Source organism: Brassica napus, chromosome A4 (genome assembly GCF_020379485.1).
Source record: "Brassica napus cultivar Da-Ae chromosome A4, Da-Ae, whole genome shotgun sequence".
In the NCBI taxonomy this organism is placed as follows: domain Eukaryota; kingdom Viridiplantae; phylum Streptophyta; class Magnoliopsida; order Brassicales; family Brassicaceae; genus Brassica; species Brassica napus.
Genome location: NC_063437.1, coordinates 17,722,485 through 17,750,326, shown reverse-complemented (window position 1 = coordinate 17,750,326; position 27,842 = coordinate 17,722,485). Strand labels below are relative to the sequence as shown.

The window sequence follows — 27,842 nt, the reverse complement described above, 5'->3', positions numbered from 1 at the left end:
ATAATAAATTTAATTTATAAAAATATTGTAAAACTTATATAAACTATAATATATATAACATATATATATATATATATAAAATTCTGTACATATATGTATATATATGCATATAATAGATCGAATTTGATAATCGCTCCTAAAAATATTGGTATTTGTGATTTGCTTTTCTTTAATTGTAGTAGTTGATTTGCTTCGTAAAGTTACGGATATCCATATTTTTTGGTTCAATTCAAAAAGGATAACGAATTGAATCAAAACTTATAAATATTTTGCCCAACTTTATCGGTAAACAATAAAAATAATATATATATAGTTTAGCTTTTGATTCGTTATTTGTTTTGATTCGAACCGAAAAATCCAAAGTTTTATTGGAACCATGCATATGAGTTTTATATTCAAAAAAAAATACAAAGTATATAGTGTGAACATATTTATGAATATAGTGTGAACACATTTATGAATATAGTGTGAACGCGTTAACATATTTATTATCAAATCATTGTGAGGCTGCCACGTGTCTATTATAGTGTGAATGCATTTATTACAATGCTTCTCCTTTAATATATAAGGGATTTGCTAAAACCAACCCAAATATTCAAGTCAAATGTAAAAGTGTACTCCACTTTCAGTCAAATGCAAAACCAACCTAAAGGGGTAGTGAAAGTATTATTTAACCCTTATGACCAAACAAAAAACAGAAATATATTTTACGTTTCTATCCTTTGGAAGTCTACACATAATAAAAGAAGTCTACATATATATAGACTTCCTACGAAATCTACCTTATAGACTTGTTTTATAGTCTACACTCTAATTTGATCTAATAATTTAATTTTGAAAATGTATAAAAATAATTATTGTGATATTTTTAACTTAGCATCAATATAATTGATAATATGAAGTAAATAAATTAAAATTTCATATAATCGAACAATTTTGAAGAATATATACTAATTTGGTTATCATGTGTTAGACAATGTTCATAGTTTAGAAACAAAAAGTTCTAACATGTTATGTCTTTAAATAGTTGATTTCATAGGGTTAGATTTTAGATTTTGTTTTTTTGTTTTATTAACTTAAATCTGCATATTAATGTTTAGTAGTTTATATTTTGTATAAATGATACTTTTTGATCATCAAGCAAAACATTTAGGGTTTGAGATTTGTGGTTTAGGGTTTCGTAGACCTACAATAAAGTCTATTTATCTGAAGACGTCTTTTTCAGTCTATATTTTTCAATTTGTTTTACAAAAAATTATTATATTTAAACTAAGTTAAGTTCTTTATGAATAAAAAAGTGAAATCATATACTATAACTATTAAAAAATACAGAAATAAATTTAATAAATCATATATTAAAATTATTAAAATAATAAAGAATAAACGACAATAATGAAATTATTGTAGTAGACTTCCAAAAAGGTCTACTATGTTATAGTAAGATCTACTCCAAAATTTTAATTTTAGTAGACTTCAAACGAAATCTACAGTATCGTAAATTTTAACCTAGTTACATTTTTGTCTCCCTATATAAACAAAATTTATACTGTCTCTCTCTAAAGTGGCTGCACAAGTTTTTAAAACTATCTCCCTTCTCTCTAAAACTCTCTCTCTTCTCTCTAAAATTCTCTCTAAAATTCTCTCAATTGTTTCTAAAACTCTATCATTTATCCTCTTTCTCTCTAAAATTTTCTCAAGTCTTTCTCACAATATTATCTTGTCATTTTAGATATTATGATTCATGGTTTTCATCTTCTCCTTTAAAAAATATAAGTTTTAGATCTATAGATTTTAAATGTGTATTTTTATCACTCATGTATTTCATCTTCTCCTCTAAAAATGTAAGTTTTAGATTAATAGATTTTAAATATGTATTTATATGTTTATATTCAAATAAATTTTTAGGTCAAGCTCTCTGCATTAATTTGCTACTAGTTTACCTTATAAATTCTATTATGTAAAGTATTTTCAGATTTAAAATTATTTTCACATTTCAAAATATATAGATTTTTTCAGATCAGAAAATTATCAGGTAGTGTAGACTTCTAAAGAAGTTTACTAAAGCTTGCAGACTTCATATGAAGTTTATTAAACCACAAAGTTTAAGCAGACTTCATTAGAAGTCTATAAAAATATGACTTTAATTTTTTTTCTATGTTTTTTTAATAATTTTATCTTATTTTGCAGGTATTTTCTTCCATAGTTGTTCTCTTCTCCTCCTAGAAATGTAAGGTTTACATCTATAGATTTTAAATATGTGTTCTAGTATTTATATTCAAATAAAGTTACATATTAAAATTCATATTAATATGTCTTTAATTTATTACTATTTTGTCTATTAAATCATATTATTAAAAAAATTTAGATTTAAACTTATTTCATATTTTTAATGTATTTATTTTTCAGATCTATTTTTTTTTGATAGAGTAGACCTCATTTGAAATCAAAACTATACTAAAAGCAGAATATAAGGCTCTATGGAGGTGTCCACGTCGGATGGTAAATTCCACCAGTCATATTACACCAAACGGCCACGTCATCCAGCCTTCACTTTGTTTTGGGCTTTTACGTTTTCGGCCTGTTTGCTCATTAGTCTATGACCCATGACCGGTTTAGCCCGTGGTTCTTTACTCCCTCACCCACGATTGGATTGTAACCCTAAATTTGTTCTTCGATCCCCTTTCGTCTTCCACATCTTCCTTTACTTTTCTCTGCGAATCGGTTTCAACGATTAACTTCACCACTTATAGCCTCACCAATAACTGCTGTAATCAAACCTCCCTTTGAGCTGATTCGATGAATTCCTTTCGCTTTCCACTCCATTTTTTTATTTATAAAGCTCATCTCCTCTTACCTGATTTCTCCACCACAACTAATAATATTCTCTCAAATATTCATCCCGATGGATCTCAGCGGCAACTCTCCAGCTTCCGGCGACCACCAGACCAGCAAGAAGACTGTCGCCTCCTCTGCGACTGCGAAATCAACCGGGAAGTCCACTGCTTCCTCTGCAACTGTGGTGAAACCTAACGGAAAGGCTGCTGTTTCATCTGCCAATCCGATGGAACCAAACGCTGCTACCGCTCTCTCCTCCATGCCTGGTGACCAAGTGATGTTCTTCAGAGAGGTTTCTCTCGGCCCACGCGAAGCCGAGTTGATGTTCCGTATGATTCATTTCTGGGAGGCTCGCAATCCAAACACGAAGACGCTCATTGGACAAGAGATGCTCCTTATCGACAGAGAGGTTTGTCTTCGATTGTTTTATACTTTTACTTTCTGATTTGGTATTGCTCTATTGAGATGATATTTTAATTTATCTATGCTTTCAAACGATCTGCAGGGGACTGTTATTCAAGGTTTTGTTCCAGCCAGTCGAGTTGGAAGATATGAACTAACGGCGGGTTCTGTCTATAAACTGATCAATTTTTTCGGATCCAGAAGCAAGGATCAGTATCGCGTTGCTGATCATAGCGCCACTGTCTCATTCAGCTGGAATTCTTCTTTGTCTGTTCTTGAAAACCCTCCGGTTCAAATTCCAGAAGATAGGTTCAGGTTCCACACCTATGAGGAGTTTAAGTCCAATTGTGACTCCAAGGGTGATCTTTATGGTAAGCGAAGTTGAGATTTTTATAGTACATATAGTATGTGATCTTATAGACATGTTTGTTATATATGTTTGAAAATTTTCCTTTTAGTTTTGATTTAATATATGATATAATGTGATAAATTTGTTATAAAGAATCTATAAATTTTTGAGCTTGAGAAGTAGGTAGAGTATTAGTTATTTTAGCAATCGCTTTTTATAGTACATATAGTATGTGATCTTATAATATTCCTTTTTATGTTCTGTCTCAGACTATGTTGGCCACATGAAGCTGGTGAATGGGCAGACTATGACTGACCATATTGTTCTTGACGAAGATGATATAGCAGAGAAGCGGCATGTATGTGTTCATGTTCAGACACATGAGTAAGTTTGTTCTACTGTTATTGCTTTCATTGTTTTGTATGCTATTTTTAACACATGTTTTTATGTTATGTAGTGGACCGGTGATGAAGCTTTATCTGTGGGACAAGGCTGCAGCCGATTTCTGTCAGAAATTCAAGTCGTATGGAAACACCCCAAGCGTTCTTTTGGTCACCACTGTGAACCCTAAACACCTTGGAGGTTAGTAGTCTTTCAGTTGGAACTGTATTAGTCATTCTTTTGTTGTTAGATTAGGCGGTAGTAATGCATGTTTTTAATAATCACATTGGTTCATTTGGTATTGCAGGCACCCTTGCTCTCACTTCTATGTCATCGTCTCGGGTGTTTATGGATGCCGATGTTCAGCCTACTAAAGATTATCTTGAATGGTAGACAAATATGTATTCAGTTCTTTGTTCGTTCGATTTTTTTTTTAACATTTCATGTGGCTTTTCTAACGTATTTGAGCTCCTGTCTTTTTCTCAGGTTGAATTCCAACTCTGATATTGCTAATAGGATTGCAGCTGAGGTAGTCACTAAGCCTGAGTCAGTGACTCTTGAAGAGCTATTCTCCTACATCAAGCAAGACTCTTCTAAGGTATAAGCATTGTTCTGTTTTTGCGTTCGTTTCCATGCGTTTGTGTACTTACTAGGCTTATTTTATTTTTCCACAATGAAGGTTGCTTGGTTTGAGTGCATGGCGACTATAGATGATGTTGTCCAGGGTTCTGCATGGTATTACATCTCCTGCGGTGGATGTAATAGCAAGGCGGTCAAAGGGCATACTTCTTTGATTTGCAACAACAAGAAGTGCGTGAAGACTGAAGTCACAGGTGTACCTCAGTAAGTGCTGAGTCTTTTCACCTATGTTTTGGCAGCGTTAGTATCTAATCTTCTTTTGTTGTAGGTACCTCACGAGGATATCTGTGTATGATAAGACTGAGCAAGCAGTTTTTGTCATTCTTGGTGATGCTGGCAAGGAGCTGACTGGTAAACATGCAGCAGAGTTGGTTGCTAGTTACTTTGAGGTATTTTCAAATCTGTCTATATATAGCAAATAGGTTTGGGTTACGGAAAAGTAGTTATGACATCATCGATTCATATATTATCTCAACTCATGTGCATTTTGCTTGGATGTTAGGCTAATGATGGAGTAGGAGCTGATCACTGCGTGCCTGTTCCGCAAGCTTTACTTGATACAGTAGGGCAGACACGCAAGTTTATAGTGAAGGTCTCGGATCATAATCTGACTGGCAAGACTCAGACCATAACCGTCACCAAGATACTCCCACCAGAAGCCCCACTGCCGTCGACTGTAGGTGTTGGGTCTGGTTCTTCAGGAAGCTCTGGAGATACTGCAGGTGATAAGGCTAGAAAAGCCGCTGAGATCCTTGAGGCAGATGAAGCAAAACGTCCCAAGAGTGGCTAATGGGTTTTCTACTTATCTTCTTATGCAGTGATTGTTTCTTTTTGCTGCATTCCAAGTCGTTCTTTTATGTTTCTCTTTTGGCTTTGTGTTCTTTTCCTTTCAGACTTCTGGCTTTTGACTTTTATGTTTAAGTTTTTTTTAATACAATTTCGTTATATGGTTTCTTCTTATCCTTCTGAGCAATTTACATATTGTTATATGATCTTTACATATTGTATTATGATCTTTTATGTATTGTATTTACCTATGCTGCAATTTGTTGTGATGAGGACAGAGTGCTACGACTCTTTTAAGTTTGTGAATATTCGCAGACATAAATGGGGACATCTCTATCTTCTCAGGTTCGTTTCTTGGAGCATAAGGTAGTAGTAGTAAAGATAAAACTCCACTTTTGATATTTTTTGTTTACGATACGCACACGCCATTAATCATCACCATGTAGCATCATCACACGAGCAGTGATCCAAAAGGACAGGATTGACTTTGCGCTCCATCTATATGCACCACTCTCTTTGCATTGTTTTTTTTTTCCTTTGTTGTTGATGTTTTTGGATTGAAGTTTCCTTTAGTCATATAGAATGACTCCCTCTTTTGAAACAAAGTGGAAGAAGAAATGATTTTAATCATTTATTTTTTTTTGCTTGAATTGCCTACGTTAATGATTTGAAACCGTGATTTACTATTACGCAATCAAAGCAAACATATTAATACCTCTCGATGTCTACTCTACAAACGTATTTTTTCGAAATCATTTCAGAATACCATATTTATATCAATCTGCATATGAAAAGGAAAGTCAATATTCTTAACAATGCTTCTTTGAAATAAATAGTGGAACTCTTGCCTAATACCCTGTTGGAAACGAATCTCTCATAAACCTACCTCTTTCTTGCCTAAACCAACAGCCGCTCTCTCCCACCTTCTCACGACTATTCTCCAGAAGCTCTGTAAGCTAAATAGAATCAATATTAACTCAACATATTAGTAAGCAGGTATCTGTATTGACATATATGATCTGCAGTGAGTTTGTTGCAACAGTCGCTGTTCAAGACTAGAATGGATAGCACACCCTCCGACCAAGCCACATCACTTGCAGGTAAACAAGTCATCTCCTGCTTCATTCTCTGCAGTGTTTAATCGGAAATAAGCCATGGCTAAATCTCAGAACTGATTCGAATTGTTTAGCGTAGAAGCTTTTATACTTTTCGTTGCTTTTAAGCTAGGCTCTACCCTTAAGGTTTATAATTGTTTGACGCCATTTGTTGCGTTTATTATCTTTGCTCCAAAACGTTATTCAACCCCGTTATTTATCAAAGATTGGATTGACAATTACATAAAGAAGAATTATAGACTAACTATAAAAAAAATTATGAGAAAGACTTGCAAAAACAGACTCCAAACCAATGTTCTAAATGTATAATTTATATTTTAGTGTTATATATTGTGTAACTCTATGATATTATTGTTTATATTTTTATTCCGTATTATGAATATATAGTGATTTTATTTATTTTTTGTTACTGGATAGTGATTTTTTAATACATTTAGCTTTTTATTAGTTTTTTACTTACTGATATATTTCAAGTTAGGTACAATAAAATAACTATCTGAAATAATTAAGTAGAAAACATCCTTAAAATATATTATTATTTGATTTATATATTTTGCATATAACACATTTTAAATTTATTTATATTATACTTTTGACATCTATCCTTTTAGTATTTTACAGAATTTATAAGTAAAAACTCTATTCTGCTAAAATAATCTAGCTCTATTATTTTAGTAAATTTCTATGCATAGTAGCATATATCATATTATTTAAGAAAATTTTATTTGTAATTTAAATTTTATTTTTCTTTTATATTCTAAATGAATTACCAGAATTTCAAAGTTTCCTAATAACATGTTTTTAAATAGTATATGAACTAAAGTTTATTATATACTATAATATTTTGTATATAAACATTTTTAAACAATATATTGTTGATAGTTTTAAAACAATTTTACGTCAATCCATTCGATCTGGTGATTAGAAAAGATATTATATAGTTTACGAATAATTTTATTTTTAGATAATATATAGTTATATATATAAGAGTTTAGCCTATGTTAATAAATTTATTTTTGTATACTATATTATATAGTTTACAAAATTATAACCCATTTTAATGATGAGTGCTAATTTATTTAAATTAAACATTTAAAAAAAAATTTCTTATTGCTCTCGCGGACCTAATAATTTTACAAAAAAGTAAAAATTTTTACTTCTCTATAAAATCTTAAACTCAACTTCTGTCTTTCGAACTTTGTTAAACAATTTAAATATATGGAGAATAAAAGTTTACATGATATTGTTCGTAGACTTATACTAAAAGACATTATTTATATCTATCGTCTAAATTTTTAATCTCAAACTTATTAAGACTCAACATTTTCCGCGCGTAGCACGGACGAAGTCTCTAGTCTACTTAAAACTTACTAGCCTTGACTTTTAAGCATATTTCATTAGAAGTTTACTCAAATATGATTTTAATTTTTATCTTATTTTTCATAAATTTATTTTATTTTGCAGGTATTCTCTTCTAGTGTTTTCAAATCATCTTCCCAAAAATGTAAGCTTTCCATATATTCATTATAAGATATTTTGTGTTTATAGTGAACTAAATTTATAGATTCATACATTATTTTTTGCTTTGTTACAAGGATGACAAAAAACCATTTTTGAAATATTTTCCAGAACAAAGTATTTTCAAATTTTCTAAATGCACACTTTTAGATATGAAAATTTTCCATTAGTGTAGACTTCAACTAAAGTCTACTAAACAATAACTTTACGTAGACTTAATAAAAAGTCTACTAAAATATGATTTCATTTTTTATCTTATATTTTTCTCATAACTCTATCTTATTTTGCAGGTACTTTTTCCAAGACTTTATTTGAGGCATCAAGATTATGAAATATCAAACATACTCAAGAATACTTTTTAATATATTGCTCTGCAATAATTTTCATAATCCCTTATATATTAATTGAGGATCTTTTAAATAGTTATAACCTTAAGTTTGTAATAATTAAAAAATGACCCCATCCTATGTGGCAGTGTTTTAAGCTTTTTAAAGGCTGACGTGTCAGAATTATAAAGCATTTAGGAATAACATAGTTTAAAATTAAACTCCCTAGAGAAATACATTATGCGACAGTAACATGAATATTGGTCTATCGTTTTTAAATGGGCTGTCGTTTTAAAGGAGTTTTAAAAAAATCCGAGTATGTTAAAAAAGGACCCATCGTATGTCGTTTTGATATGTTGTGTAATATGATTGTCCACCTAAAATCATCGAGTAATAAACTTCATCGTGTATATAGATTTTTTTTTGGAGCTTTGTTTGCTGTTGGGGAGCTCTAACAATAAGAACAACCAGGACCTGGAGATAAATTAAATTGTACTAAACATAGTGTCTTACAATATGTCAAAAAAGTAACGCATTGTGTCAGTCAATTATTCCATCAAGTTACTCTGTATGCAAAACTAATAGTTTGTTCTACTTCTCCTTGGTTATCTTAGTATTAGCAGCAATTTTTTAAAATTCAACATCATCATACATAGCATCATATATTTGTAGTATGAGTATTGACGAATGTGAGTAAATTATACAAAGACTATTGCTGAACATGTTAATTTCTATGAAATTTTTTAGAAATTGTGTATTTAGTCGTATAGCATTACAATGTGTAGCAATGGTCTTATAGCTTCTGTATCAATTGACAGCCAAACGTAACCAAATCACAAGCTGGTCATATTTGAACTTAACTGAAAAACCGAAAAAGTTTAACTTCTTTTTATTGTAAATCATAGTTCCATTTTGCATTTTGATTTCAATTGAACCGTACTATAAACAATTAAATAATAAAATTGGTATAAGACCAAAGTTATCTTAGGCGCGCATCGAATAACTTCTGTAGGTCGACTAATTAATATGGAAATATAGTATTTACTACTTTGAAAAATTTGGGAGCAAGGCATAGGTTGATATGATATTTTAGTTAGTTAAGGTAACCTAATATAAGTGCTTATATATCGAATATAATTGCTTGATACACAAGTTCGGCTTAATTAAGTTTAGAAATATTGTATTTACTACATTATAAACTTTGGGACCAAGCCATAAGTTGATATGATATTTTCGGTAGTTAAGGAAAAATACAATTAATCCCTTTAGTTCCAGTTAATGACGATTACTAGAAGAATTGAATTTTTTAGTTGCTAATCAAGTGAAAAGATAATATTTTAATTTTGAAATATAAATTGTTCTTTAATAATTATAAACTATTGAAACCATTAAACATTCTACATTAAAAAAAAAATCGTTGGTGTAAAATTTTGTTACACAAATATGCAAATAATCATAAAATAATATGAGTAGAAACCTCATTAATATCCATATTAAAAGTATACTATATATATCTATGTTAATATCATTTAAATTTAATTATATATCATAAACGATAAATAAGATTGATTAATTTGATTTATTTACCATAAAATGATTGCGAATAAACAATAGCGGTCGTTTGATTTATATTCGTACGCCAATTTATTACCTAATTGTAACTGATTTTTTAGTTATTTAATATATAATTATTATTTTATTATTTCATAATATGCAGAAAAAAATAAAATAATTAATAAATATAAAATATTTATTCTGATCAAGACGCTGATCTTAACTTAAGTATGTATCTCTTTAATAATTTTAAATCTTAAACATTTTCGAAATCTCAGATCAAAACAAAATAACAAAATTAGAATAAACTCAAAAATCAATATTTATATCGAGTAATAACCAAAATGAAAAAAGTGATATAAAAATGAGAAAAATATTAAAGATAGATAAGATTGGCATGTGAACGTAAACTTCTTATAACCATAATTAACTTTTATATTTTTAAATCATGATACAAAATCGAGCTACCATAGTTTCATTGTAACCAAATAGTAGGCCTGAGATTTTTCGGCCTAAACGTTAGGTTCTTATGCGATAAGTGATTTTTTTGACCTAAAATATTTTAAAAAATTGGATCAACTCATCAAAATATAAATTATGTAATTAACAAAATATTTCTTTAAAAAATTGCTTAAAAGCCAAAAATATTTATTCGATCAAGAATATAAATTTTATTTTTCTATACAATATTTTTTAAACAATTTTCATATAAATTTACCCTGCGCAAGGCGCAGGTCTTATCCTAGTAAAATATTAATTTTTAAATAATTTTTAATGCATAATCTATAAACATTGTATTCATTTTTAGTTGTTTTCACTTGTATGAGATTATTAATTTTTTGTTAGATATCAATTTTTTCACAAGATCTAACCAACCAAACAAGTAAAACCACCACAAGCTAAAATAATAACTAATACACATGTGAGAAGAAGAAAATCTATACAAAATTTTCTCCAAAATTTTCAAAAGTAACACTAATCAAAACAATTTGCAATAAGTATCAAGTGTATAATTATAACACATTAAACTGTGAAATTCATCCAAGACCATTAAAGGCTTACTAACATACACTGTAAAATAATTAAATCATAAAAAAATATGATGAATAATACACACACTTTTAATAGAATTTACGACGTAGACTTCAACTGCAGTCTACATTTGTAGATTTAAAAAAACGTCTACACTTATTATCTAACATATAGTCAATCCAAAAAATTTTAGTGTATTTGGCGCAGGCTTGATACACAAAGGCGTACAAAGTGTGTCTTAGATAACTCGATCAAGTTCCGTACTTGTGGATTATTCGTGACAGGCATAAGAGGAGTATTTGCCTATTCGGAGTCATTTGTTTTAAATTATGTTTGGTAAGGAATATGTTAGTACCATCTTCTCAATTTTGTTGTCTAGATCATAATCTTCTTGTGTCATTTCAAGAAGTTTACCAAGTGTACAGCCATCATGCACAAGGAACATTCTTCAACCTTTCCGATTCTTCATCCTTTTCGAATATTTTGTCACCCAAAATGTCTTTGGCCCATGCTTCACACTCGCTCTAAGTTTCCAACCACTTCCTTGAACACGACACTTAGCCACATACAGAGTTTTCGTTGTCTTATATGCTGAGAATGTAAATTTATATTCCACAGCGACCGACTTCAGCTTTGAAACAAGCTCATCCTTACTAGCAAAACTATAAACGAAGACTTACAAATACGTCTACAATTATTAGCTAACAACATTGTCAAATCAAATGAATTATACCTTCATAATTATAAAAAAAAATCTTTTCAAAATCACTCAAACCCATTAGGATTAACTAACACACACTGTCAAACAAAAAAACTAGAAAAAATTTAATGAATAATACTTAAAATTCACATTTTTATAGATTTTTCTATGCAAACTTAATATTCAGTCTCTGAAGGTGTAGACATTCTTTTCAGTTTACAGACGTAGACTGTCAAATAGGTCTACTCTTTGGGTTGGTTTTTGCAATTGACCATTTTACGGGTTGCTTTCTATAGTTGAATAGAAGTTGTGATTTTGTACATGTAGACTTTCATTTCAGTCTACAATTTAAAAAGGTTACTTTTTGCAATTGACCATAATTCATCTAAGATTTGACTTTCAGAACTAGACTTCATATGCAGTCTACATGTTTGAATTTTTTTGAAAAAGGTTAGTTTTGCAATTGACCAAGTTTGACTTCCAATCAGTAGATTGAAATGAATGTCTACGGGTGTGTAGACTTCTTGTGAAGTCTACTCTCAAATCCGACGGGTTGGTTTTGCATTTGACCAAAATAAAAAAGTAGACTTTATACGCAGTCTACATTTTTTTTTTTAAGATAAGAAGACTGCATATGAAGTCTACAATTTAACAAATTTTTGATTGTTTTTTAAACTTTTTGGTCAAACACAAAACTAACCTATTCCACGAAGTCAAAGTTTTGGTCAAATGCAAAACTGACCTTTTATAGACTTCGTTGGCAGTCTACATTTTGTAGACTTCCGTTGAAGTCTATTTTGAAAAGTCAAAAGTTCGGTCAAATGAAAAACTAACTTCTTTTAGGTAGACATCTTAGTAAGTCTACCGAAAGTTTTATTTTTGTTGTCAAAAGTAAAGACGGAGACTACTAGAGAAGTCTGCGTTAGAAAAAAAATTTGTCTGGTCAATTGCAAAACTAACCCGTGCGTTGACAAATAGACTGCATCGTAAGTCTCCACGGAGGCGTAGACATACAAAACAGTCTACCGTCGCGACACAGATCTGAAAAAGAACGAAAACTATGTAAATAGTTATATTTTTCCTGTGTAAAGCTCGTTTCCAACCTTTTCAACCGTCCAAACTCCAAATATGAGCAAAAAGAAGCATCTTTAACGATTCACTAATGAAGAAACTCGAAAATATGAAGTTTGTGATTATGAAAATGAAAGTTATGAAAATTTTTTAGATGTAAATGTAGAGGAGATGAGAGGAAATGAAGTTTTTTGGGTTAGAATGAGAAAAAAAGTAGTTAAAAATTGAATTCTAGAGTTTTAGAGCTCAAAAATGGTGGTTCATGGTGGTTGAAAAAATTGATGATGATGACATTTTTGTAAATAAGAAAAAATGGTTAGGGTGTATTTGGTTTTTTGTTAATTTCGAAATTAATATAAAAATAAATAAAAATGGCAATTTTGTGAATAATTCAAAAACATAAGGATAGTATGGAAATTTTATTGATGAATAGTATAGACAAAAAAAAAGGATTGGTTTTGAGTTTGACTTGAAAATATGAGTTGGTTTTGAAAAACACCCTCATTTAAATTACTAGAGTATTTTTTATTAATAGAAACCCAATGAAACCCCATTGAACATGTCTATCACTGTAATCATGCTTGGTTGGGAAATGTTAAGAACTCGATCCAAAATAAGATATATATAATCAGTACGTAAGGACTGAACAATGGTGGTCATCAGTTTCTGGTGGTTCGAACTAAACGATCGCAGAGGTCCGAATTGAACAATGATAAGCCACTTATAACCATTTAACAATTAAACATTGCTCTACATGAATAATATAATAAGGATGGGTCGACTACATAAAACTAGACCTATCTTGCTGTCAAAGATTTTGAAAGCCAAATGCTATTCAACCACCGACTTCTTGGATTCATCCACACTTCCAGTGTTTCATTTTCTCACTAACTTTAAAAACATTTCTTGTGACTAACTGAATTAATTGCTTGCAATACAGATCGTTTTCATGGATTCTTTCCGAAAAGATTCTTGAGCCCATTAAAATAATTCCTATAAAGAAAAGCTTTGTTAGTTGTCACATACATTATGAATGTTTTATGTCACTTCTCAAATTATATATAGAGGATATGTGATACATAATCCAACTTAATGGGATAATATGTGCTTTGTTGTTTCTCTCGATTCTCAAAAATCTTCAAAAGAATCAACTGCAAAGAATAAACAAATATGCGTAAAGTAACAGACGATTCGGAGTGAGAAAAAGTAATATCTTTCGAAAAGTCATGCTTAAGCTTCAGTTTCATTTTCGAAAACATCTTTCAAAATGTCACCAAAAGAAACGTGAAATAATCTTTCCCTTACATGTGACTACTCCTGTGAAATTCACTCACTACTTTGAAAATACTAATGAACAAAACAGAACCAATTAGGGAAAAAATAGCCAAGGTTACCTGTCGAATGCTGTCCATATCTTATAATAGAAGTAGTGTTTTTGTCAAATTATGACAAAATAAATAAAGGAACAGATGGAAGCATGTGAGAATTGCTGGAAAATGATTTAAGAGGTCCCCCGTGACAATCAAAGTAACATAATGTCCCACTAATACCTTTGATTCATTCACGAGAGACCCACGGAAACACACCTAAAATGATAATTTGATTGAGTTGAGCAGAATTATCTTGCTTTCGATAGTTATAACCAGAACTAATGTGACTTCAACGGTGTGGCAATAATCATTGGTAGGCGATTGTAGACGTCACATATCAGTGATATCACTTTAAATGAATACTAGATTTTAATCCACGTTTTTTCAATATGTAAATCTAATTTAATTTGTATCATTATAATCTATTGTCTTAAATATTATAAGTTCATATTTCATATTTTCTTGTATATGTGGATCTAACTATTATTTGGCTTTTCCATTGTACAATATATTATTTTAATTATATTTGAGTTTGCAAGTTTTAAATTATCTATTCAAAAAAAAGTTTTAAATTATTGTAATCCAATTTTGATTAATTAATTAATTTGACTGACTTGTGCTTGTTACCATTTCTCAAATGATGGTAACAATACTTTTCTGTGAATACTTCATATATAAATATGCGCTTGTTACCATTTAGCTAGAATTATCATCATTTAGTTAACATCTAATATTGTTTTGTTACTATTTTTTCGATACCTATAACATTATACTTTTTTGAAAGCGTTTTATAACAATATAGTGTATTTTTATTTTTTTATTGGAACAAATGTTTTATATCGATATATTGTTACCATATAAAATTCTTAAACCTGAAATTTACGATTTATAAAATTAGACTAATTTCATTGGGACTCACTCCATTTAAATCTTGAATAGTTTGGACTTATTTAATTTTAAAATTTAATAAATTATCTCATTTAAAAATTTACGGTTATTTTATTAAAAACATTTAACTTATTTTTTTTTGAATAAATTTTTAGAAATATAAATATGTTTTTGAAAATGATAATTAATGAGTTAAATAAAAATGAAATCTGAATATAAACAATGGGTCACATGAATATTTTGACATTTAATTATATCTTTAATGAGTATGTAAAACTAAAGTGGCATAACTTTCTAAATAACTCAAAAATCAATGGCAGAATCCTATTTAATAATATAGACTCCCCATAAAGGTATATATTTAACTTTATGTATTGTTTAACTCTTGTGTAAACATCATATCAAAACACATTAGAGTATAGTAAATGCATTTAATCAATTCGACTTTTGGTTTTCTGTTTTAGAGCATGATTAATGGGAGGGGTTCTTACGGTGAGATTCTTAGCGGAATATACGAAACTGTCCTTTAACTTTTAACTAATAAGAGCCAGTTCTTAGCTTTTTAGTTAAAAATTAAAAAAATGGTTTCTTATATTCCGCTAAGAACCATACTTTAAGAAACATCCATTAACCATGCTCTTAGGCTCCTAAAGCAACTTTATTACGACAATACATTTTAGTGGAAACACCTCTCAACAGAGCTCTTGCGTTAATGGTTTCGTTTAGGAATTAGCAGTTCCAACTTCGTGTATCATTTAGAGTCATTTTGTTAACGTAGAAAATGCAATACACTATAAATAAAATAATCAAAGAATTACATTCTCTTAAATATATCAATTAGCATAAAAATTTCAGTTCACGATATTTACTTTTTTCTAAATACTAATATAGTAGTATTATTTTAGTTGTTACTAATATTAATTCTAAAAGTAATATTAGTATTTTTAACACAAAATAGTAGTATTAGTATATAGTTTAATCTTATGCATAATAAAGTTGAGAGGTGTATAATTTGTTATCTGGTCTATAAATAACAGTATATGAACTATTCAATTGATATCATAAAAGGCTAAAACCATTGTGTATTTGATTTATTAAAAAGTATGAATCAATTATAAAAGAGACATTATATTGTAAGAATTTTTATGGACCCTCTTATATAAGAACCGATTTTCATTATTTACTAAACTATTTTTCGTTACTTTTAATAGTAGATATTCAATAAAAATTGTCAGCCTAACAATTTGTGGATTTCCTATTGAGTTAATGGATTTTTTCTTAGTTTCAAACACATATATGGCCAAATATTACCTCTACCGAAGAATCTCTTTACACAACTCACTACTGTAGTTATGTGTAAAAGTACATACGTGTGTATATATAAACCCAATTCAATCACAAAGTCTCTTCAAAAAAGAAACCCACATTTTTTTCTTTGAAAGATGGGTTTCAAATTCATCTCTCTGTTCCTTCTTCTTCTTCCACTTCTCACACTCACAATCTTGTCCAGAGCCGACCAGGCCCTGGCTTCCGACAAGAAACCACATGAGAGCCATCGCAACAGAACCGTGTTGGCCAGCGCCGGAAGAGTAAAAATAGCGGCGTTGAAAGGGAGGAAGCAAACGAGAGAATGTAACTTGTTCCAAGGGAGATGGGTTTTTGATGCTTCTTACCCTTTCTACGATTCCTCCACTTGTCCATTCATAGACGGCGAGTTTGATTGTCTCAAATTTGGTCGACCAGACAGACAGTTCCTCAAGTACTCTTGGCAGCCTGATTCATGCACCATCCCAAGGTATGTAACATCAACATACACCGCATTTAAGCCTAAAGACGATGATAATAATAGGTTATATATGTATGTGATTTGTAATTGAAGATTCGATGGACAAGCGTTTCTGAATAAATGGAGAGGGAAACGAGTTATGTTCGTGGGAGACTCACTGAGTCAAAACATGTGGGAATCATTAGGATGCATGATACATGCATCGGTACCAGACACCAAGACCACTTTTATCAAGCGTACCCCAGTCTCCTCTCTCATTTTCCAGGTCCCTCCCTGCCTCTCCCCTCTCTCTTTTTGTTGACTTGTTATAGTTTAAAACTGCATGTGTCTTTGGATAAATACAAAATCTAATAATTCATCATCACGAGGAGGTCTTGTCATTTTATTGAATCGAGTTGGTCAGGGGCTATATATTATACAATATATTCAGCAAGAGAAAAAAGCAGTGTTTTTGCTTTTGAGTTTAAATGTAAAAATGTTTTCTGCAATTATGCTTGGCATCCAAGGTATTATGATTTTGGCTGTCTGATGGGTCTTTCGTTTTCTTTCATTTTCTTAAATTTGAGAAAATAATTGATATATACGTCATTTAAAATTAATAAATTATAGATTTATAACTAAAAGCGGGAAATAAAAAGTATATATTTTACAAATTAATTGATTTTATTTTTCTATATTTGTGTTTGTTTCGCGAAGTATAAATGTATGCGTGGGATATTTAGAATTATAAGTTTATAACTACTTCTTTTTAAACTTAATTATAAACTAGTTGATCTATTTTGTTTTGAAGAATTGGTGTTAGTTGATATATCTTAAAATTATCTTTTATTTTTCACAAGAAACTGTCTAGTTGCCAGTTCTGAAACAATTGCCAGTTCTAATTAGGTTGATATTCATCTTGAACAATGAAAACTATAAATATGTTAACCATGAAACCTATGTGATATGAATGTTCAAAAAACCTATGTGATATGGAAACAGGAAAAAGATGTAAACATCCAAATTTTTTGTCCACAGTACATTATTTGATTTGGTTTTTCTTACAATTGTTGACTTAGGTTTTTGGCAATTTCTCTCTTTTGGTTGTTTTAAAAGAACAGAAAACAAACTAATAATTTGGAAACAAACAAAAAGAAGAGAACCTATAACAGAGAAAGGAAGTAGCCAAGTAGGAGATCTGACAGCTAATGACAACTAAAGACCACTCGAATTGGTTTTCTTCGGTTTATATTTTTAATCATCTAGATGTGAAAACACGTTATCTTGAATACCAACCCCATCCGTTGCGAAATTCTAAATACTAGGATTCGATTACAGTTATATACTTATATATATGGGTACACCGTACACATACTAAAAAGCTTGGAATATATATATATGTCTGTGATTTTCTAGTTACTAACATGCTTTTGCCATTTTTAAAAAAAGAGTTAGCATATTTTCATATATAATTATAAAGTATTATGATATTCTCAATCACTTCACCCAATAAGAAAAAAATTCTCTATCGTTTTTAAATGATGAAAACAGGAATATGGAGTTACAATATTCCTATACCGAACACCATACCTAGTGGATATCTCCAAAGAAACTTTAGGGCGTGTGCTTAACCTTGGAACTATCGAAGGTGGTGCTGATGTTTGGAAAGACATGGACATTCTCGTCTTCAATTCCTGGCACTGGTGGCTTCACAAAGGAGTAGAATTACAAGGGTTCGTACCATAGATCGTACTCATATATATATATATATATAATATTTATAATTTGGCGATTAAGTCGACATGCTTAGCTAACCAGAATCGTCTTCTCATCTCGTTGTTTACTCAGGTGGGATTATATAAGAACTGGGTCTTCATTGATTAGAGACATGGACCGTCTTGATGCTTTCAACAAAGGGCTCACCACTTGGGCTCAATGGGTTGATCAAAATGTTAATATTTCGCAAACCCGAGTTTTCTTCCAAGGCATTTCTCCTACTCACTACGTGTAAGTTTATCACACATATTATATACATATATGTGGTTGTAAACCGCGGTTTTTAGGTTAAATATATTTTTGGAAAATATAATAGGGGAAAGGAATGGAATGAGCCAAGGGATAATTGCAACGGGCAGATGCAACCGTTGAGCGGATCAACATATCCAGGTGGTTCACTTCCTGCAGCAAGCATCGTGTCCCGAGTGTTAAGCTCGATGAAAACACCCGTTTACTTACTTGATATCACAACTCTGTCTCAACTAAGAAAAGATGCTCATCCATCTACATATGGAGCCGCTGGAGGAAGCGATTGCAGCCACTGGTGCCTTCCTGGCTTGCCGGATACTTGGAACCAGCTTCTCTACGCAGCTCTCTCGATGTGAAGAACTTGAGTCCATACACACTTGCATTTATATTACATTCTTGGAAGTGTAAATGAAAAAAATTTCCAAATACTCACGGATGGACTAAACATTGGCAAAGATTCTGCTTTGACCAAACAACCTTGTGATTAGATCATTTTTATTTTGTAATTAATGCTACTTTAGATCTGAAACTCTTCAAGATCACAGAGAAAATGTACTTCATTATATTAGTTCTTATAAACAAAAATATTGTTTTGTATATTGTAAACCCTTTCAATGTGGTACCTTTTGTTTATATTATTTAAAATATCGTAATAGTATATAAAAATAATTTTGGTAAGGAAAAGGTGTCATTCAAAACGAATGATAATAGCAAAACTTACAAAATTTAACTTTTTCAGTTTTAAATTGCTGAAAATAAACAATTTGTGAGCCCTTAACCTATGTTATTCACGTTTTTTTTTCTTGGTGCTTGTCTGATATTCCACAGCTTTAATGTTTTGAATGATTTTGAAATTCTTTTAGGAATAACAACGTTTTAGTAGTGGCTTCGCAGTGTAGATGGACATGCTCATAAAAAATTGTAATTGAGAGCGCCTAAAGCACTAGTGTAGTGTTAATTTCAATAACACTCCCAACACTTGAGTTAGAAAATGAAATGAGAACAATGTACAATAGTTTTTGGAAAGTTATCGGTATTTTTTAAAAAGGTGGTTCGGTATTATATATTTTTCTCCCTTCTTTGTTGTCTAGGGTTTCTCTTGAGTATGGATAGGTAGGATATTAAGATATTTTACATGGTTCAAGCGTGGACGCGAAGTCCAGAGTTTCTTCATTGTTTGAAATATTATGTGTACGGTGGCTTTAGGCTTGTTGCGCATTTAATGCCAGTCCTTAAATTTGATTCCAGTACCTTCACCACAGATCCTTTGTATACAAATGATGGAACTCAAGTCACATGTTAGACCATTATATTACATGACACATACTTGTCTAATTCAAGCTCCTAGCCAATCTAGTTTTGTTATTAGAGTTTTCATTGGGAAGCCAGATCGAGTAGTAGCCAAATATCTGAACTCTACAAGCCCATCAATTTCGGCCCATAAAAAACTTAATCCTGGACCTTAGCGTAATTACGAAAGCCTAATTTAAACCGGTCGAACCAAATTAACCCATTAAAACACGTTACGAGTGATTGAGACATTTTCGTTGATGTTGGATTAGATCTGCTAGCACACAACGTGTTCGACAAAATTCCACAGAGAGCTCCTCAAAAGCCTACTGATAAAACCTTTCTACTTCACCATGAAACTGAGACGAATCCTCTGTTCCTTATCGAATCTCGCTACAGAAAGGCTCTCTCTTTCCTCGTGCCCATCTCGACACATTTCCACCGCGTGGTCGTCTTCTCCACAACGAAGTAATCTCTCAGAAGCGTTACCAGGGAGCCACATCAAATGGGCATCGCTAGGTTCAGTCAGAAACTCGAGGTTCGCTTCTGGGTTCACGCCTTTGCAGCCAAAACCGTTGGATTCGATCATGGATCTGGAGAGAGCCAAGACTAAATCTCCGGAGGAGCTCACCTCGATCTGGGACGATGTAATTTTAACCCTCTCTCTACCTCCCAAAGTTTCGTTCTTTTGATGTGTTGCTGATGATTCGTTTTTGTCAGTATCACTTAGGACGAGGCCATATTGGGATAACTATGAAAGCTCAGCTTTATCGTTTGTTGGAGCAACGAGCAGCTGAGTGGTAATAACATCATCATCATCATTATCAGCTTTGTATGTGTGTGTGTTTTGTCTTGATTTGATCTTCTTATGTTTGATGTTGTAATTGCAGCCGATACTTTGTCATTCCATTGTGGAGAGGAAGTGGTTACGTTACCATGTTTGCTCAAGGTTTGTTCTAGCTTTATCTGAGAGTTCGAGTCAATGATTGAGATGGGTTTACTCAAAAATACATTCTTTACTACTTAGTTAGGACTTAGGACCAATGCTAGCAAACTAGTTAATCTTGAACAGTTTATTTACCTTGTATGGTGTGAGGCTGAATCTTTGCTAGATGTAGCATTTGATCTTTGATCGTTAATGTGGCAGTTGAAGCGCCACACATGATTTTCACTGGTCTGGAAGACTACAAGGCAAGAGGAACTCAAGCGGCTCCTTACCTGACTAGCACTTTCTACACCGAGCTTTCAGAGACAAAAGACTTGGTGTTTATCCGAGGTGATGTTGTGTTCACAAGCAAACTCACAGACGAGGAGGCGAAATGGATCATGGAGACGGCTCAGTCGTTTTACTTGAACGACACTCGGTACAAGCTGCTCGAGAGGTTCAATAAACGTACTCATGACTTTGAGTTCAAGGATGTGTTACAAGCCCTTGATATGCCTATTCTGTGATTTGCTAAATCAAGAAGAAAAAACACTTGTCTGATTCTTGTGTTCTTGAGACACGCTTGTATTAGAATTGTTTTTGAATGGTAATAAAAACTACGTCACCAAATGGTTGAGAATACTTCTCTTTAGTAGGATTTGCACAGATACCTTTACATATGTTAAGCTTATGTCTTTCTCAGTACAAACTATGTGTATACTGATAAGAACTGAAGTGTATATTGATGAAGAACCTCCCAATAACACTTATCTTCATTCTTGAATCCTTCCTCCTTTAATGTGTTTCTTCTTTCTCCAATCCTCTCTTCCTTCTCGTAGTGTATACCCTCAGTAGCATATCATATACACTCATCTGCTTCAGTTTTTTTTCTCTAGCTCTCAGCTTCCTCCTCAACAATACACAATGTCAAAACACAGTTCTGAAGAAGTCTAACAAATCGAGAAGCTTTAGGAGTTCAGTGAGCGTCTGAATGTTTCTGTTCTCTTTTCTGATCAGGATTCCATGACTATATATCTGTTCTTTTTTCTGTATACTCTCTTTGTCAGTAGGAGTTTTGGTTTGGTACTTGGTAGAGTAGGAAGAGCATCCTCTAAACATATTGACATTTTTTAAAAGTTAAAATGATAATGTATCCAGAGGCGTGCCTACAGTGTATTAAAAAAGACATTCGCCTCAGGCCCCCGATTAATATGACTGTTTTTAGGGTCCCAAAATTTAAAATAATTTCTAGTATAGTGGTTTAGACTTATTAAAAAAAAACATTTTTACGAAAATTAATTAATTCATTTTTTGAATTCATGTATTTTTTTCTATATGACATAATATAACATATTTACGTTATAAACTTATTCTTTTACAGTATTAGAAATGTTTTTGGTGAAAATAATATATTATATTAGAAAATTATTTTTACTACGGTTATAAATAAATTTATTTTTAAAAGTTGCCTTAGGCTCCTAAAACTCTTCGCACGACACTGAATGTATGTTAGAATTACAGAAAGATTTGGAATTCTAGAACCTTTGTTCAATTGATAAAATAAATCTTTTAGCACGTTCTTCATACCATTCACTACAGTTAAAGTAGAAATTAAACAAATGGTTAAAACGCTTCATCAGAAGTCATCAGTCTTAAAAAATCTATATTATTATGACTTACCAACCTCAATATTACTATTGACTTATTAAGATTTTATTCATCCGAGTCATCATCGTATGAACAAGTAACCTTAAAACGATTTTTAGCGCATTGTTCATACCATTCACTACAAAAGAAAGTAGAAATTTAACAATTGATTAAAACGCTTTTACCAAAAGTCAAAATTTCCACTGGTTTAAAATTTTATTACAAATTATGAGAATTTTGTAACAAAAGAAAAAACTACGTATGACAGTTCTACTTGGATAACATTGACCATGTTGACTATGTTGAAAGATTTTTGTACTGTTTTTTCAATTAATCTACATAATAATTGATAATAAATCACATTATGTATCACTCAAACTTTAAAACTGTAGTATCATTAATGAACTATTCATCAAACCATTCCAATAAAGGGCATCCACCATCAAAGCCTTAGTCTTTAAATATCTATATTTATATGACTTACCATTACCAACAACAATATTGTTGACGTATTAAAGATTCAATTCGTCCGACTCATCATCGTATAAACAATAAACCTTAAAATGTTTGTTTATTATATAGTTGTTAGATCTTGTCCGATATGTGGGGTTTAGTTACTATGACTTGTGTATAAATACAGAGGAAAACCATCCCACTAAATTCACACTAAATCTTCCTCATAGATCTTGAGTTTACTTCCATGGCAAATCTCACACTCTTCTTCTCTTTTCTCTCTCTGTCTCTCATCATCTCTGTTGCGAGCTCTCGTGTCCTAAGTCCACTTCCTCTAAACAACTCGGTCTTGATCTCTGATGGCGTCCATGACGTCTCGGATTACAAGTTTCTCACTCTCGACCCTCCTAAGACCTTGTCCGGGACCGAGTGTGAACATGTCTATGGTTTTCTTCCATGTGCAAATAATGTTGGAGGTTATGTCTTCCAAGTACTCACGTTTGGGTGTCTCTTGATCGTTGGTGACTATTTCTTGTCCGTAGGAAGGTCGCAACTCTTTTTAACCTTTGATGTTGGATTCTATGGCGGAATCATTTTCCCTCTTCTTACAATGTTCCCAAGAATTGTCCTTATGCTCGGTAAGGATCCTAGTTCTTTGGCTCACAACTACGAAAAGCATTGTATATAGAGAAATTAACTTTTAGATAACATTGAATTATTTAAAAAAAAAATAGCACATTGCGAACTTTTTTCAAAAATAACATTATTTAAAAGTTTAAAAGATCTATTTGTTTTTTATTTGTGTTTGAGTTTAATGATTAGTGTTGGTTTAGCATTTAGAAGCTGGAATTAGAGTTATGGTTTAAAATGTAAGATAATTTATGGTTTTAATTATAAATATTATTTTGGGAATTTTTTTCTTTAGTTTAGTGATTAGTGTTGGTTTCGTATTTAGAAGGTGGAATTAGAGTTATTAAAATGTAAGCTAGTGTAATGTTTTTATTAATCCATAAATACTATTTTGGGAATTTTGTAGTGCGTTTTGTGAGAAAAACGTTAAGTAATTATGGTAATTATGAAATTTGTCCTTATATGTATTGGACCTTAAAGCGCTTCTTCCTTCTTTCTTTTTTTTGGGTTTTTTTTTTAATTTCAGCGAATGGACTATCACTGGGCAGCGATGTTGCTAACTCCTTCGTTGATAACAACATGGGAGTTACTGCGGGATACACTGTGTTTGCTCTCACAATTCAATGGGGAGCTTGTGTTGTGTTTAGCATCACTGGTTCGAGTTTGGAAAATGAAGAAAGAAAAACAATCACAGTAAGCTTTTCTTCGAATCTGGAATCTGTTAGTTGTATGGTCATATTTATATAAGCTAAGATCTCATGACCATAATTTCTGTTTATAATAAAGAGAACAGCTTTGAATGATTAGTGGGTGACCATTTGATGAACTGTAAAGGCAAAATAGCGTTCTTCTTTTTGTGTTTCTTGCTGCACAAGAAATATAGATGAAGATGATATATGGCATTCTCATATGCATTCTGTACTGTCCACCAAATAATCATCCACTTTATTATTTACGAATGTATACAGAAAAAGTATGGCCATCTCACAAATTCTCTCTACTTAATTATAATACGTTACTATATGTTCATCAGAAAATCATACAAGATTGGTGGAGCCAAAGACATAACATAGTGAAAAACATTGTTGGTAAGTTCAGTGACTCGAAGGCTGTAGATAGATTCTTTCTCTTTTCTTTGAGTAGTTTTTTTTTTGTACGAAGATGTTGTGTTGTGTTTAATTATCTATGTTCAGAAGCAAGCGTAGACGTAGATACGAAGAACAAGAAACCTGCAGGGATTATGTTGTTGAGTCTGGCTCCCTTTCTCATGGTGACACTTACAGCGATATTTGATTCGCATTCTTGGAGGCATATCATTATATTGATAACACTAATAATCTCTTCTTCTTCAACCATTCTCTACTTTGTTTACTCGGTATGAGTCCCTTTAAAAGCAAATGTTAACCCTTTTGGTTTCATTTTGTTTGCTCACCTGTGAATGCTTTTTCTGGGTGTGGAAACTCGCAGTATGCTGATCAAGATAACCAAAGGGAGAGCTTAGAACACGCGAGGTTTGAGATCATGTCAGAAGTTCATAAGCTATTAAAGAAGTTTTCACCAGAAAACTTACTACAAAATGGAGAGATAAACAAAGAGAGCATAAAAAGGTTCTTTAACTTCTTTCTCTTTATACTTTTGAAGCAATGATTGTTTCATTTCAGTTCTCTCACATCGTAAATCATTGCTTATTTTGTGTAGTTTGTTTGAGTTTCTTGATACAAACAATGATGAGAAGATACAAATATCTGAGCTGAAAGACTTTAAAATAGAGTTTTGGAACTTTGGGAGGAGGAAATGCGAAATAAATAAGATTGCTAAAGAGTTTCTTAAAAAATACGACAAAGACGCAGACGGTCATTTAGACAAGGACGAATTTGAGGCAGGGGTCACGGATATGCTCAAAAACCACAAAATCAAATTCGACAACCTAGAGGATGAAAAAGAGGATCACAGCGTAAGTATACATCATTTCAAGAAAAGATTATTGCAACTATAACCTTAGAGAAAACTTTTTTTTTTAGAGAAAACTATAACCTCAATTTTTAGAAAAAAAAATCTTGTCTAACCACACGACGCTGGTCGAGTGGTACAGTGGGCTTGGAAATGTGCTAAGGATCCCGAGTTCGAAATCTACTATTTCAGATATACCCGTGACATAAATATCTAATTCTCATTGCTAGAAATCGGATATAACTGACACAAGTGAACAGACTTTTAAAAGATTAGTCGGTTGGATCTCGGTCCATTATATACCTCCGGATTATAAAACAAACTATAAACCTCAACTTTTGTAATAAAATATAGCAAATTCTTGTATTTTTGTTTATATTTTTTTTTGATAAAGTAAGTTCATTAAAAACGGCTTAACTTATTTTCTTTTCAAATAAAAATCACAATAAAAAATACTTAGCAGAAAAATGTCGTTTTTAGAAAAATATTCCTCTAGTTTCAAAATACATTCATTATGAAACCAAATCATGACGTGTTTCAGGAGGTGAAGGGAACTCTAAAGATGAAAACACCGTCGCAAAAGCTTGTAACTAAATTTCTCTATATGGAAACGTTAGGAGCTGCGATTAAAGTCATCGTAGGGATCTTAATTGTCCTCTTTCTTGCAAAACCATTTATGATGAACATCGAGCTCTTATCAGTCTCAGCTGGAGTTCCCTCTTTTTACATCGTCTTCGTGATTATCCCTTTGGCTAGAAACTTAAAGAACACTCTATCAGCACGCTTCTGTCATCCGAAAGACAAGGAAAAAATCTCAATACATACCTTCTCTGAGGTTAGTTTTAAGTTTTAACTATCACATTTCATTACTTGAGTACGTTACATTATATGATATAGACGTAGTTTGTTTTTTTTACTGAAATGATATAGACGTAGTTAAAGGGCATTTTTATTGGTTTTCACAGATCTACAAAGATATTACAATGAACAACCTCATGGGATTGTCAATCATATTGGCGGTTATATACGCGAGAGGCTTGGCATGGAATTGCTCGGTAGAAGCTTTTATTCTTGTGATCGTTGGCCTCGCAATTGGCTTACCGGCTTATATGAGATCGACTTATCCGTTCTGGATCTGTGTATTTGCCTTTGCTATGTATATCTTCTCTCTTGTTCTTATCTATTTCCGTTATCAATTTCTAGACAAGAACTAAGTTTACACCTCTAGGTGAGACTTAAGTTACAACCTCGCTAAGTGTATTTCGTCGGTGTTTTTGTGGCTTTCTCGCATTTTAATCGTTCAATTTGGTTGTATTGTACTTTGTGAGCTCGTCTTTGAAATAATACAGTTCTTACAGATCATTTCCTATGTCAGTCTTTGCGTATGTCCCTCACCTGCATATTAGAAAATATACTATGAATCGATGATGTTCATAGCACTGGATAGCACTAAGTGCAATTTTTCTGGCACCAACCAAATCAGCCGATAGTGTATATCTTCAAAAAGGTTGAGAAATATAAATCATCTCCAAGAGTTAAAAGGTTATATGCATATTATGGAAAACATATTTCTCAAATATATTTATGATGTGTTAATGCAAATTCGAGATTAAAATTTTCTTTCTGTTACTCTTGTCAAAAACCTAAACAATATTAGATGTTTTTGTTGTTTTCAATATTTAGGTACATATTTATATTGATACGTACAACAGAATTTGACCTAACCTAGCCTAAATACATAAGAAAAATGAAAAAAAAAATGCCAAATATTATATATCAAAACATATTTGCGATTACAATCTACAAACTGTTTTTCTATTGAAAAGAAATAACACTCATGATCAGTAAAACTTTGTAAACTGATATTGTGATTTCTTTCGGAAATAAACATAAAGTAAATTTAAACATAAAAATAATGTAAATTCCTCTGGTTCATAAGGAGTATTTGCTTTTGTATGCACTAGTTTTTTAAGCTAACGTCTTAGAATAACAAAAACTATGTCTAGTTGCATATATTTTAGAAGATTTGACTCAGTAATAAAAGTATTTTAGGTGACTCTCATCGCACTTCATGACGTAGAGTATATTAGAGGATATTGATAAATAAGGCATATACAATTATAGGTCAAAACTGTTAAATAACAAACTTGATTAATATATTTTCAGAACTCGAACGTGACAAACTGACAAT

General features: G+C 31.6%; 4 protein-coding genes across 4 annotated transcripts; all 4 read left to right on the top strand.

Annotated features, from left to right (window-relative positions):
• Positions 1-2,902: 2,902 nt before the first annotated feature.
• LOC106346481 lies at positions 2,903-5,396 on the top strand. The gene is made up of 9 exons (XM_048778220.1): positions 2,903-3,244; positions 3,341-3,608; positions 3,856-3,970; positions 4,044-4,168; positions 4,275-4,356; positions 4,454-4,565; positions 4,647-4,810; positions 4,875-4,995; positions 5,109-5,396. The coding sequence occupies exons 1-9, from the start codon at positions 2,903-2,905 to the stop codon at positions 5,394-5,396; spliced, it is 1,617 nt and encodes a 538-aa protein (XP_048634177.1).
• Positions 5,397-16,318: 10,922 nt separating this feature from the next.
• Positions 16,319-19,391, top strand: LOC125608285 (protein trichome birefringence-like 37). Its single transcript, XM_048778442.1, has 5 exons — positions 16,319-16,761; positions 16,846-17,017; positions 18,283-18,464; positions 18,580-18,738; positions 18,824-19,391. Exons 1-5 carry the CDS (start codon positions 16,409-16,411, stop codon positions 19,110-19,112), a joined length of 1,155 nt encoding a protein of 384 aa, XP_048634399.1. The 5' UTR covers positions 16,319-16,408; the 3' UTR covers positions 19,113-19,391.
• Positions 19,392-20,246: 855 nt separating this feature from the next.
• On the top strand, positions 20,247-21,613 carry LOC125608286 (ATP synthase mitochondrial F1 complex assembly factor 1-like). Its single transcript, XM_048778443.1, has 4 exons — positions 20,247-20,693; positions 20,767-20,846; positions 20,937-20,995; positions 21,194-21,613. The coding sequence occupies exons 1-4, from the start codon at positions 20,400-20,402 to the stop codon at positions 21,496-21,498; spliced, it is 738 nt and encodes a 245-aa protein (XP_048634400.1). The 5' UTR covers positions 20,247-20,399; the 3' UTR covers positions 21,499-21,613.
• Positions 21,614-23,318: 1,705 nt separating this feature from the next.
• On the top strand, positions 23,319-26,865 carry LOC106423070 (sodium/calcium exchanger NCL-like). Its single transcript, XM_048778219.1, has 8 exons — positions 23,319-23,751; positions 24,228-24,394; positions 24,735-24,789; positions 24,895-25,076; positions 25,169-25,308; positions 25,400-25,655; positions 26,193-26,486; positions 26,617-26,865. Exons 1-8 carry the CDS (start codon positions 23,319-23,321, stop codon positions 26,863-26,865), a joined length of 1,776 nt encoding a protein of 591 aa, XP_048634176.1.
• The last annotated feature ends 977 nt before the right edge of the window (positions 26,866-27,842 follow it).